The 15,784-nt window shown below is 38.2% G+C and overlaps 2 protein-coding genes across 2 annotated transcripts; both read left to right on the top strand.

The window, feature by feature from the left end:
• Positions 1-3,251: 3,251 nt before the first annotated feature.
• Positions 3,252-8,333, top strand: ackr3b (atypical chemokine receptor 3b). The gene is made up of 2 exons (XM_059328121.1): positions 3,252-3,567; positions 6,457-8,333. The coding sequence occupies exon 2, from the start codon at positions 6,473-6,475 to the stop codon at positions 7,577-7,579; it is 1,107 nt and encodes a 368-aa protein (XP_059184104.1). The 5' UTR covers positions 3,252-3,567; positions 6,457-6,472; the 3' UTR covers positions 7,580-8,333.
• Positions 8,334-14,184: 5,851 nt separating this feature from the next.
• LOC131963020 (E3 ubiquitin-protein ligase TRIM63-like) lies at positions 14,185-15,709 on the top strand. Its single transcript, XM_059328145.1, has one exon. The coding sequence runs from the start codon at positions 14,276-14,278 to the stop codon at positions 15,287-15,289; it is 1,014 nt and encodes a 337-aa protein (XP_059184128.1). The 5' UTR covers positions 14,185-14,275; the 3' UTR covers positions 15,290-15,709.
• Positions 15,710-15,784: the final 75 nt, after the last annotated feature.

Below are 15,784 nucleotides of genomic sequence, written 5' to 3'. Positions count from 1 at the left end.
TTTATATTGAAGGATCTGATGTTGATGAGGATCCAGACTAAACCTGCTGGAACCTGCAGAGGCCTGAAGAATCTGCGGTGACCTGCAGAGCCCTGAGGCTTAATTACTTTAAATAAAAATAAAATATGACTCTTTTTATTTAATGTCAAAAATAAAATACAAAAAAGATTTTAGATCATAAATATGAAAAAAACAACTTCAAATATCTTTAAAAATTGAATTACTTTAAATGTAAAAAACAAAAACAAACATGACTTTAAAAGACTTTGAATGTAAAAGAAAATAAAGAATACTTCCATCAATTTAAATGAAAAAAAAAACATGAAATAACTAGTAAAAGTATTACTTTTGATGGTCCTAAATGTAAAAAAAAAAAAAAAAAACTTTAGTTATCTTAATTTAAAAACATATCAATCATTTTAAATGTCTAAAAACAACTACATTTGAGTCATTTTAACATAAAAACCTAAAACATTATGGAAATTTAAATGTACAAAATATGACTTTGATCATTCTAAATGTAATAAAACACTGCTATACTTTTCAAACAACTTAATTATCACTTCATCATTTATTTTCACTTTTCTCTCTAAATGTTTCTATAAAACAAATACTTCTGTCTGAACCTGCTTTAGTTTGTGTCCTGCAGCAGCTTGTTTGCAGAGGAGGGGGAGGTGGGAGGAGACGGGGGAGGTGATGGGGAGGAGACGGGGAGGGACACTGAGGACATTTACACGAGAAAAGACAGAAAAGAAAAGAGACTTCAGCAGAAATGCATTTAACATCCTGAGCTCTTTTATACTTTCAGTGAATATCTGAATTATTATTATTATAGATAAAAACACATTTTACTGAATCAAACTACTTATTTTCCAATAAAAACATCCGGAAATCTGTTTCTGTTGTAAAAAAACGAATTACCATTAAGGAAAATAATTTGTATTTTATTGGATAAAACAATTTCTATCAAATGTCTTCCGATTTTTCAATCAGATGCATGACTAACATTTATGACTTTTTGTGTGTTTTGTTCAAAATCATGATCTTTTAAAAACTTTAAATGTAAGAAACATGACTTGTGGTAACTTTAAATGTTAAAACAATGACCTAATAACTAAATGTAAAAGCATATGACTTGAGATAATTTAAAAATAAACAACTGACCCGCTGATTGACATAACTTCAAGGGTTAAAAATATGACTTTATATCATTGAAAATGTTAAAAACTATGCCTTTTACTTTTTATAACTTTAGATGTAAAAAAAACAAAACGTGACTTTAAATAATGTTAAATGTAAAAAAAAATACTTTATTTTCATAAAGAAGAGGATTAGGGCCACACATGAAAAAAATATTTGAGTTCTGATTTTATTCTCAGAATTCTGAGTTTGAAGTCAGAATTCTGACTTTGAAGTCAGAATTCTGAGTTTGAAGTCAGAATAAATCTGAGAATAAAGTCAGAATGCTGACTTTTTTTAAATTTATTTTTTTTACATTTAACATTATTTAAAGTCACATTGTTTTTTGCATCTAAAGTTATAAAAAGTAAAAGTAAAGTAAAAGTAAGTTTAAGTCAGTAAAAGTAAAAGTAAGTTTCTTTCTGAAGTCAGAATTTTGACCAAAGTCAGAATTCCGTATTTTCAGAAGACAAAAAGTGACTTTACAGATTTTTAGAGAAGTACAAATATTGACTTTAAAAGTCCAAAATGTGACTTTTTTTTAATTTATTTTGTGTACTGTTTAAGACAAAACTTTGAGATCTGAAGAGAGCTGTGAGGCCGGCTGATGTCATGGAAACACCAACACATAATAAAATCTCAGTTTGGGAACATTTTCAAGGATTTCCCCCCCCCAAAGACAAAAAAAAATCTCATTCACATGATGAAACATTGTGGAAATAGTAGGTTTGTTAAGGAGATAGGAGCTGGTCAGAAAAACCAGAGCTTACCTGCGTGACGTCATACTGAGAAGGAAACCCCAGGATCCTATAAACACGGATCTATTCGGATCTGTGCTGGTTTCTGTTGGTACCCCGTGGGTCTCCCCTTCTTCTGTGTTTCTGTGCAGCGGAGCATAGCAACGCCGCGCATGCGCACGGAGACTCGTCCGACAGGATTTACAGGAGGAAGAAACTGAAAGAAAACCGACTGAGAGCTACAGAGAGGCTGCTGCAGCCATAGACAAAATAAAATCATCTTTATTATGGTTGCAGCCCGCCGGTCCCGGTGTTTGTACCGGAATATAACACGGTTTGTTCACAGTCACGTGATCCTCTTATGTTCAAATTGCATTTAAACTCTATTAACTATTTTTTATATATTTAAATATATATAATTATAATTAAAGCTTATTTTTCACACATTTGTTTGGATTCATCATTTTTTTCATGTTTCATTTTAAATGTTATCTCGTTTTTGAAAATTATTTTACTTTTTATTGCATTGTATTATTTTCTATATGTTTTTTTTTTTTTACCTTGATTGTATTTTTAGATATGTATGTTGCATTTAAGTTTTTTGTTGTATTCACTTTTATTTTATTATTCATTTCTTATGTAGTTTTATTAATTTATTATTATTGATCGTTAATTCTATTTTTCATGTTTATTTCTACATTTGATCAGGTTTTTACATTTTTATTTCATTTTTTAACTTTTTATTGCACTTTTAGACATGTTATAAGATGTTTTTCTAGTTACACTGATTTAAAAAAAAAAAGTATTATGTTTTTTATTTATTTATTTATTTCTAGATATCCATCCATCCATCCATCCATCCATTTTCATTCATATTATAATAATATTTAACTTTATTATCAACGTCTAGTCATTTATGTGTAATTACAAATGTCATTTTGCTTGAATATATTTGTATGCAATATGTGTACTTAATAAAGTGATGACATGATGATGGCAAAATGATGCTTCTTGTCAATTATAACTTTGCTTGACTTTATGGGAAAAACTTAATTTGATTCGAATCAGGATTTAAAAAAAACTTTCTTATAGGATGACTTATTATAACATCCTAAATTATTGTTATATTTTATATTTAACTTATATTACAATTAAAATATTTATCTTTAAAATCAACATTTGTCATTTTATCATATGAATGTATTTAAATGTTTAAGCTTTTATTTTATCTTCATTTTTCGACAAATATAGCCTAAATTAAATAATATTAATGTGTAAAATGTTTAAATGTTATACATTAATATAAATAAATCCTTCAAGTCTAGTCTATTTTCCGCACATCCATCTGGACGTCACACGTGTGTGACGCTTTTGTTTGCGGTTTAAATGGAAATCCGCAGTTTTTTCGCACATCCTTCAGTTGTATTGTCCCGCAGCTGAAACCGCAATAAATCACCGCAGAGCGGAGCGGAGCTGCCTGTCTCTGTGGGCGTTTCTTCTCCTCTTTCTGCTCCTTAATAAAGTGCAGAAAGAGAGGGGGCACCCAACAGTCCGTCTCACTTTACCGCACAAACTGGACTTTAACCCGCCTCAGGACCAAGAATTAACCGGGAGGAACCTGCGGAGCTCAGCCTAAACTCCAATTTGACCTGTAAGTGTTTTTAACAAACAACAACAACAACAAAACTAAATGTAGTTTGGCTCCATCTCTCGTGTTTCTGCAGGTAAACCAGATCCGTTTCGCTTTCTGTCGCAGTTTCACACTCCAACCCAGACTCCCTTTAGAAATGTGTAATTTTTGTAAGTTTACACATACAAGCAAACGTATGTAGTTCTGTAGGACAACTATTAAGTGTTATTAGTAAACATAAATGCTCTCTGGTGTATTCGGCATATAACTGTTTTATCAAAAACGAATTAATCTTAGTGAAATCTCAATTTATATCAATTGTTTTCAGGTCCACTTAACTCCCTGCAGAGCCGAGTTGTTGTTACAGAATTCCCTTTAACCTGATTAAATAAGTGCTGTTTAATGAACGAACCTATGGTGGTGTTTGAGATGTGAGCCGAGCTGAAGCGTTTGTCCTGATTGCTCTGTTAAAGTCTGAATAGATGTGTTATAAACGGTTAATATTACCGATTAATACGCAAACCTTAAATTTGCGTATTTTACAAGGGAGTTTGGACGGGCTTCACATTGAAAGTTGCATTTTTCGCAAGTTACTTTACTTGCAAAACAAACTCACATGTCCGATTCTTTCAGTATTGCTATAGCCAAAATGCCTCAAGCCAGACTCCTTTTAAAATGGAAAAAGTAACCATTTATGTCATGTTAATTACTTCTCAACGTCTCAGAAGTGATTTATGTCGCTCTTGGCAGCCGTGCCGGTCGAAGGTGATAATTTGTGTTCATAAAAGTGAATTTGGTTAAAAAAGTTGCGTTTTTAAGCACAAATGTCCCTTCGGGGTGTATGAAATGCAAGCCGAATTTAAAGGTACACTGTGTTCGTTGTTTCACGTTTTAATTTGGGTGTTTAAGCATTTTAACGTTTGCAAATAAGGTATGAATCCTTAAATCTGAAGTTTTGAACGTGACGAGTCTTTCACGGAGGCTGTTGTTGTTATAAACAGGAGTCAGGCTGAGTGTTTTATGGCGCTTTAAGTGCACTTTGGTGTTTTGATGGTGCGTTCAGGAGCTTCCCAGCTGGTGCCAACATGCATCTTATCAGACAAACTGGGTTTTACATTGAATGGGAGCTCTGGTTTCACTGTGTGTGTGTGTGTGTGTGTGTGTGTGTGTGTGTGTGTGTGTGTGTGTGTGTGTGTGTGTGTGTGTGTATGTGTGTGTGTGTGTGTGTGTGAGCTCATTAACATAAACCTGAGAGTAAATAAGTGTCTCCTTACAGCCATGTCACCTCCTATTAATATTATTATTATATGATAAAGCATTACAAATATGTTGTAGTCACATGTTTTTGTGTTTATTAATTCAAATTTTAATTTTATGAAAACAATTTATTTCATATTCAACTTTTAATTGTATTTTCACATATTCATGTTGCATTCAAATGTTTTTAGTAATCATTTTTAGTATTTCATTTTTAGATGTTTATTTGAACAATAACATTTTGAAAATATTTTCATTTACTCTTTATTTTTAGATATTTAGGTTGTATACAAATTATATTTTTAGTAATCATTATGATTCAATTAAAATGTTATATTTAGGGTTATTTTAGATGACGTTATTGTAAAATAAATACAAAAATAAATACATTACATTACTATACATACACAACAATACAATTATGTTGTATTCAAATGTTGTTGTTGTTTTTTTAAAAGTTTTTTTTCTTAAGTTATATCATTTTATTTTGATTCTATTATACAATATTTATTTTTCACTTTGTAATTATAATAGTATTTGTACATGCAACTTAGTCATTTATTTTAAATTAAATATATTTAAATGTACAGTAGGCACAAAATTAAAATGACATTTTGGATTTAAATCAGACAGAAACCTGTCGACTCTAAGACACTTTAAAATCTTCTTCACATGTTTTCTGTCCTTTGGCTGAACCACTAATTGTCTCATTGTTGCAGCTCGGCAGTAAACTTTTATTTTGAAGGTCGTGACCTTTTAGTTTAAAGTCTCCTGGTGAGTTTTTATTTCAAAGTGAAGGTCCAATAAAGCTCCTTTGTTTCCTCCTCCTCCACTCATGAGGCAAAGAATCCTTAAATGTAGAGATTTTTCAATGGAGTTTGGTGAGTCACACACTCAGAAGATTTGCTAAAAAATATTGACATAATTTAGATTGATGTCTGTGTATCTGTGTCCTGAATTGTCTTTTTGATTTATTGATTAATAGTTAAAATAAGAAGCATTAATATTGATTTCTGTTCTCTAAATCTGGAAACAGGACGTTAAAAAAAGCTTCTTCTCCGTCAGTGTTCGGATCAGATTTAGTGTGAACTTCAGCTGAACTGAACTCTCAGTATTGATCTGTGATCACCACACACACACACTCAGGTTATTGTTTCAGTAGTGTTTCCTGTCAGTTCAAAGCATTTCAGTTTATTAATGATGTCTGGATCGTTTGCCCTCCCCTGACCTCCGTACATCCGTCCATCTGTCTGTATGTGTGGTCCGCTGTACCAGAGTGAGTGTGTGTGTGTGTGTGTGTGTGTGCGCGCTTGTACTTCCTACATAGTGAGGACCGGAGCACATTTTTAACCAACAGAGTGAGGACATTTTTGTGAAGTGAGGACATTTTGGCCAGTCCTCACTTCTTTAAAGGCTTGTTTGAGGGTTCAGACTTTGTTTTAGTGTTAAGGTTACAATTAGGTTTATGTTAGGGTTAAGGCATTTAGTGAATGGTTAGGTTAGGATTAGGGTAAGGGGCTTGGGAATTCACTATTCCAATGAGGGTCCTCACAAAAATAGAAGTACAAGGATGTGTGTGTGTATGTGTATTACAAGATATTACAAGGAGAAGGAGGCGGCATCACTTAGTTGTTTTCTTTGTGTTTTTTCCAGGTGTGACCTCATCATCATGAGTCTGAGCGCCAACGACCTCAGCGAGCTCATGGAGCTGTGGGAGGAGCTAAACCTGACCGCCTCCGACCACTACAACTTGTCCCGCGTGGAGACGCTGCTGTGTTCAGGCGCCGTCAGCCACGCCGCCTTCCTCCACCTCCTCTCTGTCCTCTACATCTTCATCTTCCTGGTGGGCCTGGCCGCCAACGCCCTGGTGGTGTGGGTGAACCTGCGCTCCGACAGGGACCGCTACGAGACGCACCTGTACATCCTGAACCTGGCCGTGGCCGACCTGTGCGTCGTGGCCACGCTGCCGGTGTGGGTGACCTCGCTGCTGCAGGGCGGGCTGTGGCCGTTCGGAGAGGCCGTGTGTAAGCTCACCCACCTGGTCTTCAGCGTCAACCTCTTCAGCAGCATCTTCTTCCTCACCTGCATGAGCGTGGACCGCTACCTGTCCGTCACGCTGTACGCCCACGCCCCCGACAGCCGCAGGAAGAAGGTGGTGCGACGACTGATCTGCGTACTGGTTTGGCTGTTGGCGATGGCGGCCTCCGTCCCCGACACCTACTTCCTGCAAGCGGTCAAGTCGCCGCACTTTGACGGCGCCATCTGTCGCCCGGTGTACCCGTCGAGCAACCCTCGGGAGTGGATGGTGGGCGTCCAGCTGAGCTTCATCGTGCTCGGCTTCGCCATTCCTTTCCCAGTCATCGCCGTCTTCTACCTGCTCCTGGCAGCCGCCATCCCTCCCAGCTCGGACCAGGAGCGCCGTGTCAGCCGGCGGATCATCCTCACCTACATCGTGGTCTTCCTGGTGTGCTGGCTGCCGTTCCACGCCGTCCTCCTGCTGGACACGCTGTCGCTCCTCAACGTCCTGCCCTTCAGCTGCCGGCTGGAGAACTTCCTGGACGTGGCGCTGCACCTGACGCAGTGCTTCTCTCTGGTCCACTGCTGCATCAACCCGGTCCTGTACAACTTCCTCAACAGGAACTACCGATATGACCTCATGAAAGCCTTCATATTCAAATACTCAACCACCACGGGGCTCGCCAGGCTCATCGATGGCTCGCACGCCTCCGAGACTGAACACTCGGTGGTGTTAATGGACAACAGCATCCCGATGTGAACTCGTCTTTAGACCTGAGAACTTTTTTTTTTTGTGCCGCACTCTATTACTTCTGTTGGCTCCTGGAAGCAGCACTGGTGGGAAATGACAACGCTTCCAACGGGAAGTTTAGACTCGGAAACACTTGCAAAAGACTTGCAAAATGTACTTAAAACTACACAAACTCTTCCTCCACCAGCTGGGACCAGGAGCACCGAGTCAGCTACGGGGCCTTGATGGTCCAACAGCCTGATGGTCCAACAGCCCGATGGTCCAACAGCCCGATGGCCCAACAGCCCGATGGCCCAACAGCCCGATGGTCCAACAGCCCGATGGTCCAACAGCCTGATGGTCTGGGTCGTGGTGATGAACAAAAGGGCTGTGAAAGCTTCTCCAGACATGGGAACACTTTGTATGACTTGGAAAAGCTTCTTGGGAGCACTTCTCAAGACTCGGGAATACTTTTTAAAGATTTGCAAGCAATTTTCAAAATGTAGGAACACTGTTTAACTTAAATACATTTCTCAGGACTTGTGAGTGTTTTTAAAGATTTGCAAACTCTTTTCAAGACCAACAAACACTAGATATGACTCAGAAAAACTGACCCAGAGTGCTTCTGAGGACTTGCAAATGCTTATCAAATTTTGGACGAGTGTTTAAAGACTTGCAAAGACTTTCGAATCTCTTTCTAGTACCCAGAAAAGCTTCCCGAGTCTTTGGAATGCTTCTCTTTTTAAAGACTTACAAACACTCCCTGATTATATAGAATACCTTGATGTGGACAGACACCTTTTGGCCTGTTTGTAGATGTTTTCTGACCGTATGCAGGAACTCGGGGCTGAAGAAGCACTTGAAACCGGAGACACGGCGTCCTCAAACAGATGAAGCTGTAAACACACTTTACCGTCCGTCTGTCTGTGTGTTTACAGCTGCTACCATCTGAGGAAACCACAGAAGAAGAGCTGCAGCATTGATGTTTTTTTTTGTTGCTGCAGGAAAACAGAAGAAGAACTACTTAGTTCAATGAAACCTTGAAATATGTTGAAGGATTTTACACCTTCAAAGTGCGAGTTTATGTTCTGTGAATATATTTACAGCTTTGTTTTACTGTTTAAGTATAATTTAAACTGATGAAGGTTTTTGCAATTTTTCTTTAATTTCTGAAAAATGTGTGCAAGTTCAAACTAAAGTTAGAAAATGTGTTTTTTTTAGCTCAGATCGACACAAAACTGTCAAATTTACCTGCAGATGAGCAACATGAAAGATTAAAAAAACATTTTTTGTTTTGTAGAAGTTATTTTTCCTAAACTTTCAAGGAAACATTATGGAGCCCTATATGTGAAAAAATGTTATTAAGTGTTTGAGTTAGGTGAGTACACTGATAAATAATTCTATGGAAGCCCTGAAAGGCAAGCACAATGGGTTTTTTTTTTTTTGACAGGATCATTTTTCTGTGTTATTTTCAATCTGTGACAACATATTTTGTTTTGTTTTCTTCATCTGTAAAAACAATAAATAAATCACAGATTAAAAAATAAATCAGTGTGTCAAGTATCTTTTTTTTTTAATTCACCTGTTGTCACAGATAGAAAAAACATTTTAAAATCACATTTTTACCTAAATAAAATGAACACTCAGAGAAGGCTTTTTAAATAAGATACTTCACTTTCAGATTTATTTCAATAGTTTTCATATGAGTGCATGAAGTAAAAATGTTTTCAATGGTTTTTTTTTCATCTTTAACAACTGATGGTTTTTTTTCAATCTTTCTACTACAAAATAAATTCCTTTCATCTGTTTTTCACAGTTTTTTTTTGTTGTTTTTTTTCCTTGACAACAGGCAAAAATCTTTTCACCTGTTGTCAGGAATTTAAAAAAAAGGAAAAACTTCCATCAGAAAAAAATAATCCATCTTGCCTAACAGGGCTTCTGTAACAGTAAAAATATAATAAAAATGGCAGAATCATGATATAAATGTAACTAAAAAAAAAAAAAAGAAAAGACACATTTAATGATTTATTCCCAATAATTAACTTAAGGGCTCCAAACTTTAAAAAAAAAAAAGGATTTTTGTGTTTAATCTGATCACAATGTCGTGTATATGAATGTACAATTCTGTCATTAAGTTTTTGTGTGTAATGTTATTGTGTCGTATATGTTATTGTGTTTAATGTTTCTCCGTGTAAAATGAATACATCTACAAGTTCAGATTTTTTAGTTCTGCAAAAGTCAATAAACAAGTCGATAAACCTCTGTTTGATTTAAAATAGACTTTTTTTAATGGAGTTCTGCAAGTAAGATTACAAAAAAAGGTTGAAATGATCCCAGATAAATTGACTCATAGGAGGTTAATATGGTAATTGTCTTTTTAATTTTCTGTTTGAACAAAGAAAATTGTTGAAATGTTATTTTCTAAAGGGTCGACTTACTCAGCAGGAAGAGAGAAACTTTTCAACAAGAACAACTTTAGTAAAAACAATAAATCTTCGCACAGACTTTGGTCCCTGTGTCTGTGTCTCTACCTGTCTGGGTTCACAGGTGGTTTTAGATGAATGAGTGTGTTCACCTGTGTGATCATCAGCTGCAGGTGTTACAGCCTCAATCACAGAGCTGTGAAGTCATACAGAGGCGTCACTCGGACTAAAAACAGTGGGACGGGTGAGTTTACCTACAGACGGACAGACACAAGGTTTAAAACCATGAATACTTAAAAACACTCAAAATAAACTGTAAAAGCACTCAAACCTGATGAGGAAACAAATCAAATCTGCCATATTTAAATTAAATAAAAAACAATTGTGGCTTTATAAAAGTAAGAAAAATAACTTCAGAGATATAAAGGACAAAAAAGTAGAAAAAAATGAATAAATAAATAAATGTAGAAATTACATTTAAAAATGCAAAACAAATGGAAATAATATATTTTTACATGAATTTTATTATGTATGTAGGTATTTTTTGTTTATTTAGTTATTTTTCACATTTATTTTAACATTTCCACATGTATTTATTTATGCTTCAATTAATCAATTAATTTATACATATAACTATTTGGTTAGCTTGGAAACACAGAAAAAAGTAATAAATTAAAAGAAAATAATTTAATAAATGTAAATATAGAAATATCTAAATGAATAATAAAATAAATGTAAAAATATAGAATTTCCATTTATTTTTTGCATTTATTTGTATGTTTTTATTTATTTATTTATCCATTTAATCAATTATTTATTTATTTCTATAATGTCATTTTCATCCTTCAAACAGAGACAAAGCAGTAAAAAAGGAGCATATTTTGAATGGAGTTCTGTGTAGAGAGAGAGAGCCTGAGCCTGCAGCTTATTTGAGAACTTAAAGAAAACAAATGGACCCTGTCGTTTAATCAGAGCAGGATTTAACCTCTGGTTGGATAACAAGCAACTGCTGAGCTGATTGATGTCCCGGGGACAAAGGGTCGGTCTGAGCGTGCTCAGTGGCGAGGAGGACGAGGAGGAGGAGGAGGAGGCCAGTGAATGGAGGTGAAAACTTAATGAACATCCCCTAACAGGATCCAGCAGGGATTACACTGAGCTGAAAACACACAGAGACCTCATTCTGGACCTCAGAGCTGTGTTTCCATGATGATCAGCTCCAGACCTGGAAAAAAACAAGTTCAGAAAGTTTAAGCGAGTTTTTCTACATGTATTCATCCATTAATTTATTAATTTATTTCCACTAATGTCTTTCTGTGATTCATTCAGTCATAGGTAAATCTTCTAACCAAACTGCATTGAACCAAATCACAGAAGATTCTGTGATCCATTAAATAATTTTTCATTTGCAGAACCTCATTAAAAAAGGTCAGTTAAAAGAAATGCTGTTTGTGATTCATTTTACAATCCTTTTGGATTGAAAAAAAAGTCTGTTTTTTGAACACCAGAGTCCTGTTGTCTGTGATTCGTTCAGTCATTTATTTGTAATCTTACTTGCAGAACTTCATTGAAAAAGTCTGATTTTATGCTCTTGGGAGTGATCTTGTCTGCAAATCATTCAATCAACCTTCATGCCAAACTACATTGAAAAAAGCCCAGTTTTAACTATAAAATCATCCTGTTGTCTGTGATTCATTCAATCATTTATAAATTAACCTAACCAGACTTAATTGAAAGAAGTCTGTTTTTTTAAACTCCAGTTCTCTCTGAGCTGTGAGTTTTTGTTTGAAGAAAAAAAACAGTAACAGTAGTGTGTGCACTTGCATTTCTACCTTTGTGAGGACCAGCATCAGTGTTTTTCAGTTCAGGCTGAGGAATGTCTGATGTGACTGAGAGTCCTCACAAGTGTACAAGTACAAACGTGTGTCCTCACAGAGGCTGCACCAGGATCAGCTCACCTGACTCTGACAATTAACTAAAAACACAATGACACCTGGCCCAACAGCAACAAAATAATATCAACATTATTTATCTTTAGGCATAAAATTAATAAAGTTACAGTGTGTACTGTGATGTTTCAGTAAGCTGTGACCTCTGACCCCACTGCAGTCAACCACCACTGAAGAAGAAGTGATCAAACTAAACGTCTCTCTGTGAACCATCAGTTCTCTGTTGACCTTTGACCCCAGTGTGAGGTCGTGTTTTCTGTCAGCACATTCTTCACATGGTTACCAGGAGTCCAGGCGTCTGATTGGCTCAGAGCAGAACCCTGCGTCCTGAATGCAGTACTTCTACTGCAAAAACAGACTAATGCAGTACTTCTACTGAAGTAACAGACTAATGCAGTACTTCTACTGCAGTAACAGACTGAATGCAGTACTTCTACTGCAAAAACAGACTAATGAAGTACTTCTACTGAAGTAACAGACTAATGCAGTACTTCTACTGCAGTAACAGACTGAATGCAGTACTTCTACTGCAAAAACAGACTAATGCAGTACTTCTACTGAAGTAACAGACTAATGCAGTACTTCTACTGCAGTAACAGACTAATGCAGTACTTCTACTGCAGTAACAGACTGAATGCAGTACTTCTACTGCAAAAACAGACTAATGCAGTACTTCTACTGCAGTAACAGACTAATGCAGTACTTCTACTGCAGTAACAGACTGAATGCAGTACTTCTACTGCAGTAAGAGACTAGTGCAATACTTCTACTGCAGTAACAGACTGAATGCAGTACTTCTACTGCAGTGACAGATTGATGCAATACTTCTACTGCAGTAACAGAATGAATGCAGTACTTCTACTGCAGTAACAGACTGAATGCAGTACTTCTACTGCAGTAACAGACTGATGCAAACTCCTACTGCTTATACTTCTTCTGCAGTGCTTATACTGCAGTCACATTAAAAGGTTAAAAACAGGTGATGTCCACCTCCTGGTGGCTGAACAGTGAAACAGCAAGAGGAACTTCATTCAGAAAAACAAAGTGTTTGTGCTTTCATTATTTCAAATAAGTCAGTGAGAGAGTAAATACTACAGAAGTGTCCTCATAGTGTGTGTGTGTGTGTGTGTGTGTGTGTGTGTGTGTGTGTGTGTGTGTGTGTGATCTAATAGCTCAGAGGTTGTGAAAGTTGTGAAAGATTTCAACATGTTTCACAGCTGAAACCTGAAGCTGTGAACTTCCTGTTCCGTCTGAAAACATCAACACAGAGTCGCCACGTGAGTCTCTGATGAAAGACGTTAGACATGTGTATTCTGGGAAACAGGCGTTATTATCCAGGTTTGAACTTTCTGACAGTCCTTGAAGGGATCATCTGTTCAGAAAGTGTCTGTTCACAAAAGTAGCAAAAAAGGAAGCATAAAATAGTGATATTTCTGTTAGAATCACTTCATTCTACAAGTCTCATTCAAAACGTGTCCTAAACTAAATCCTGTTAAAAACATTAAATTCTGCTCCTCAGCAACACTGTGAATCCATGATTGATTCTGCTGAGACGAATAGTCACGTGACAAATATTCACTGAAAATCTGTTACACAGATCAGAGAGGAGAGGACCGAAATCTGAAAACATGAAATAGCTCAGCATGTTGAATATGTGGAACGAACTTCTTTCTTTTCAACATTTGTGACACATTTTATATATATTTTATATTTACTATATATTTTTAAATACTATTTATATATAAATTATATACCCTTTGTATATTATATATATGTGTGTATATATTGCAGTGAAATACAAGGCCACATTGATAAAAATCTAAAAAGAGGAAAATTTGCCCTGAAGCTGCTTGTTGGGGTTCAGAAGGTTAAAGTGAGATTATGTAACTTTAAAAAGGATATCTGTTTTCTGTTTTTCTGTTTGTGATGTTTCAGCCTCAGTAAAAGTCACATGGTTTTTATTGAAGTGTTTCCTTGAAAGCATCGGCTCGCGTTTCAGACTAAGGGGGAACATTAGAGGTCAGAGGTCAAAGCAGGCGGCCTTATTTACATTTCTGTTTTTTATCTTTTTCTTGTGTAAAAAACCCAACCTATTTTTCCTTCAAAGTGTGTTTGAAGGAAAAGAAAGATTAATATTTAGTCGAGACGAGTCCAGGGAGACTCGACAACATGTTGTTGTGTGGGGGGAGGAGGGGGAGGGGCTGCTGGGAGTCTATTTCAGACTCTGTGTGACAAACAGCCGCCGGAGGGGGGGGGGTCTCGCTCCTCGGGGGTATAAAGGCGGCATGGCTTCTGACACCGGCAGACAGAAATAAACGACAGAGAAAGAGACACAGAAGAAGAAGTACAAGAAGACGATGGACATTCAGACGGGTCAGGTGGTTCGTCCTTTCAGCGCCATGGAGAGTCTGGAGAAGCAGCTCAGCTGCCCCATCTGCCTCGACATGTTCACCAAGCCGGTGGTCATCCTGCCCTGCCAGCACAACCTGTGCCGCGGCTGCGCCAACGACCTCTACGAATCCAGGAACCCCTACCACTACTCAGGGGGGACCTTCCGCTGCCCCACATGCCGATTCGAGGTGATGCTGGACCGGCACGGCGTGTACGGGTTGCAGAGGAACCTGCTGGTGGAGAACATCATCGACATCTACAAGCAGCAGCAGGAGAACAAAGGCGTCGGCGACAGCGAGGACCCCCCGCTCAAGGACAAAGACGCCAAAGAGCCCAAGTGTACGGAGCACGAGGACGAGCGCATCAACATCTACTGCATCAGCTGCCAGACGCCCACCTGCTCCATGTGCAAGGTGTTCGGCCAACACAAGGACTGCGAGGTGTCGCCGCTGCACGCCATCTACCAGAGCCAGAAGAACGAGCTGCGCTCAGCCGTGGAGCTGCTAGCTGCAGGGAACAGCTGCGTCCAGGCCACCGTGGCTCAGATGGACGACACATGCAAGGTGATCCAGGAGAACGGCGAGCTGCAGAGGAGGCGGCTGGGCGAGAGCTTCGACCTGCTGTACGCCATCCTGGAGGAGCGTAAAGGTGAGCTGCTGGAAAAGATCGACCAGGAGGAGCAAAGCAAAGTGGCGACGCTCAGGAAGCTGGCGGAGCAGTACAGGCAGCAGCTGCAGCTCAGCAACCAGCTGCAGGAGAAGCTGGCACAGAGTGTGCAGTCCTGTGGCGCCGCAGAGTTCCTGCTCACCGCCAAGCAGCTGCAGGAGGAGGCGCAGCGGGCCGCCGCCGGGACCGGGCTGCAGCCTCCAGAGCCGGGCTACGACAGCATGGAGCACCTGACCGTGGACACCCAGGAGGCGGTAGCGCTGCTCGCCTGCCTCGACTTCAGTCAGGGTGGCGAGGGAGAAAAGCGGGAGTGAGAACAGATCTGATGAGACCAGGCAGACGGTCAAAACTGGAAGAAAGGACTCAGGTTGAAGACATGGAACAGCGTCCTGGTCTCCCTTCAGGATGGACTCTGATTGGACTGTTTCTGGTTGGAGAAAGACGTGGACGTCGACAAAGAGTCGGGAAAGGGAAAGAAACTTCAGTTACTCGCAGGGAAGAAAACGGAGTTGTGCAATCTTTTGGGAAAAGTTTTTGTATTTTACTTTTTATACTTTTCTATTGTTTAATGTTTTTTCTTGTCATTCAAGTATTTATTATGTTCACGAGTCTCTTTGTCAAACTGAAAACTTGAATTTTCAGATTCTGCTGTAATGTTGAAATGAGTTTTGGAGGTGTGAATAAAGTTTTTTCGGATTGTTAACGTTATGTCGTCCTCATCATTTCTCAGGGACTCTCCCAGCCGGGGTCTGGATTTAGCAGTGCACATGTTTTCCTATATTTACCCAGGTCAGTGAATGCCTCCTGGC

The sequence above is a fragment of the Centropristis striata genome, chromosome 24 (assembly GCF_030273125.1).
Source record: "Centropristis striata isolate RG_2023a ecotype Rhode Island chromosome 24, C.striata_1.0, whole genome shotgun sequence".
Classification (NCBI taxonomy): domain Eukaryota; kingdom Metazoa; phylum Chordata; class Actinopteri; order Perciformes; family Serranidae; genus Centropristis; species Centropristis striata.
This window is presented reverse-complemented; position numbering and strand designations above follow the sequence as displayed.

Bases quoted from the DNA above. Each gene is read 5' to 3' on its own strand.
- ackr3b (XM_059328121.1), top strand. From the start codon at position 6,473: ATGAGTCTGAGCGCCAACGACCTCAGCGAGCTCATGGAGCTGTGGGAG.
- LOC131963020 (XM_059328145.1), top strand. From the start codon at position 14,276: ATGGACATTCAGACGGGTCAGGTGGTTCGTCCTTTCAGCGCCATGGAG.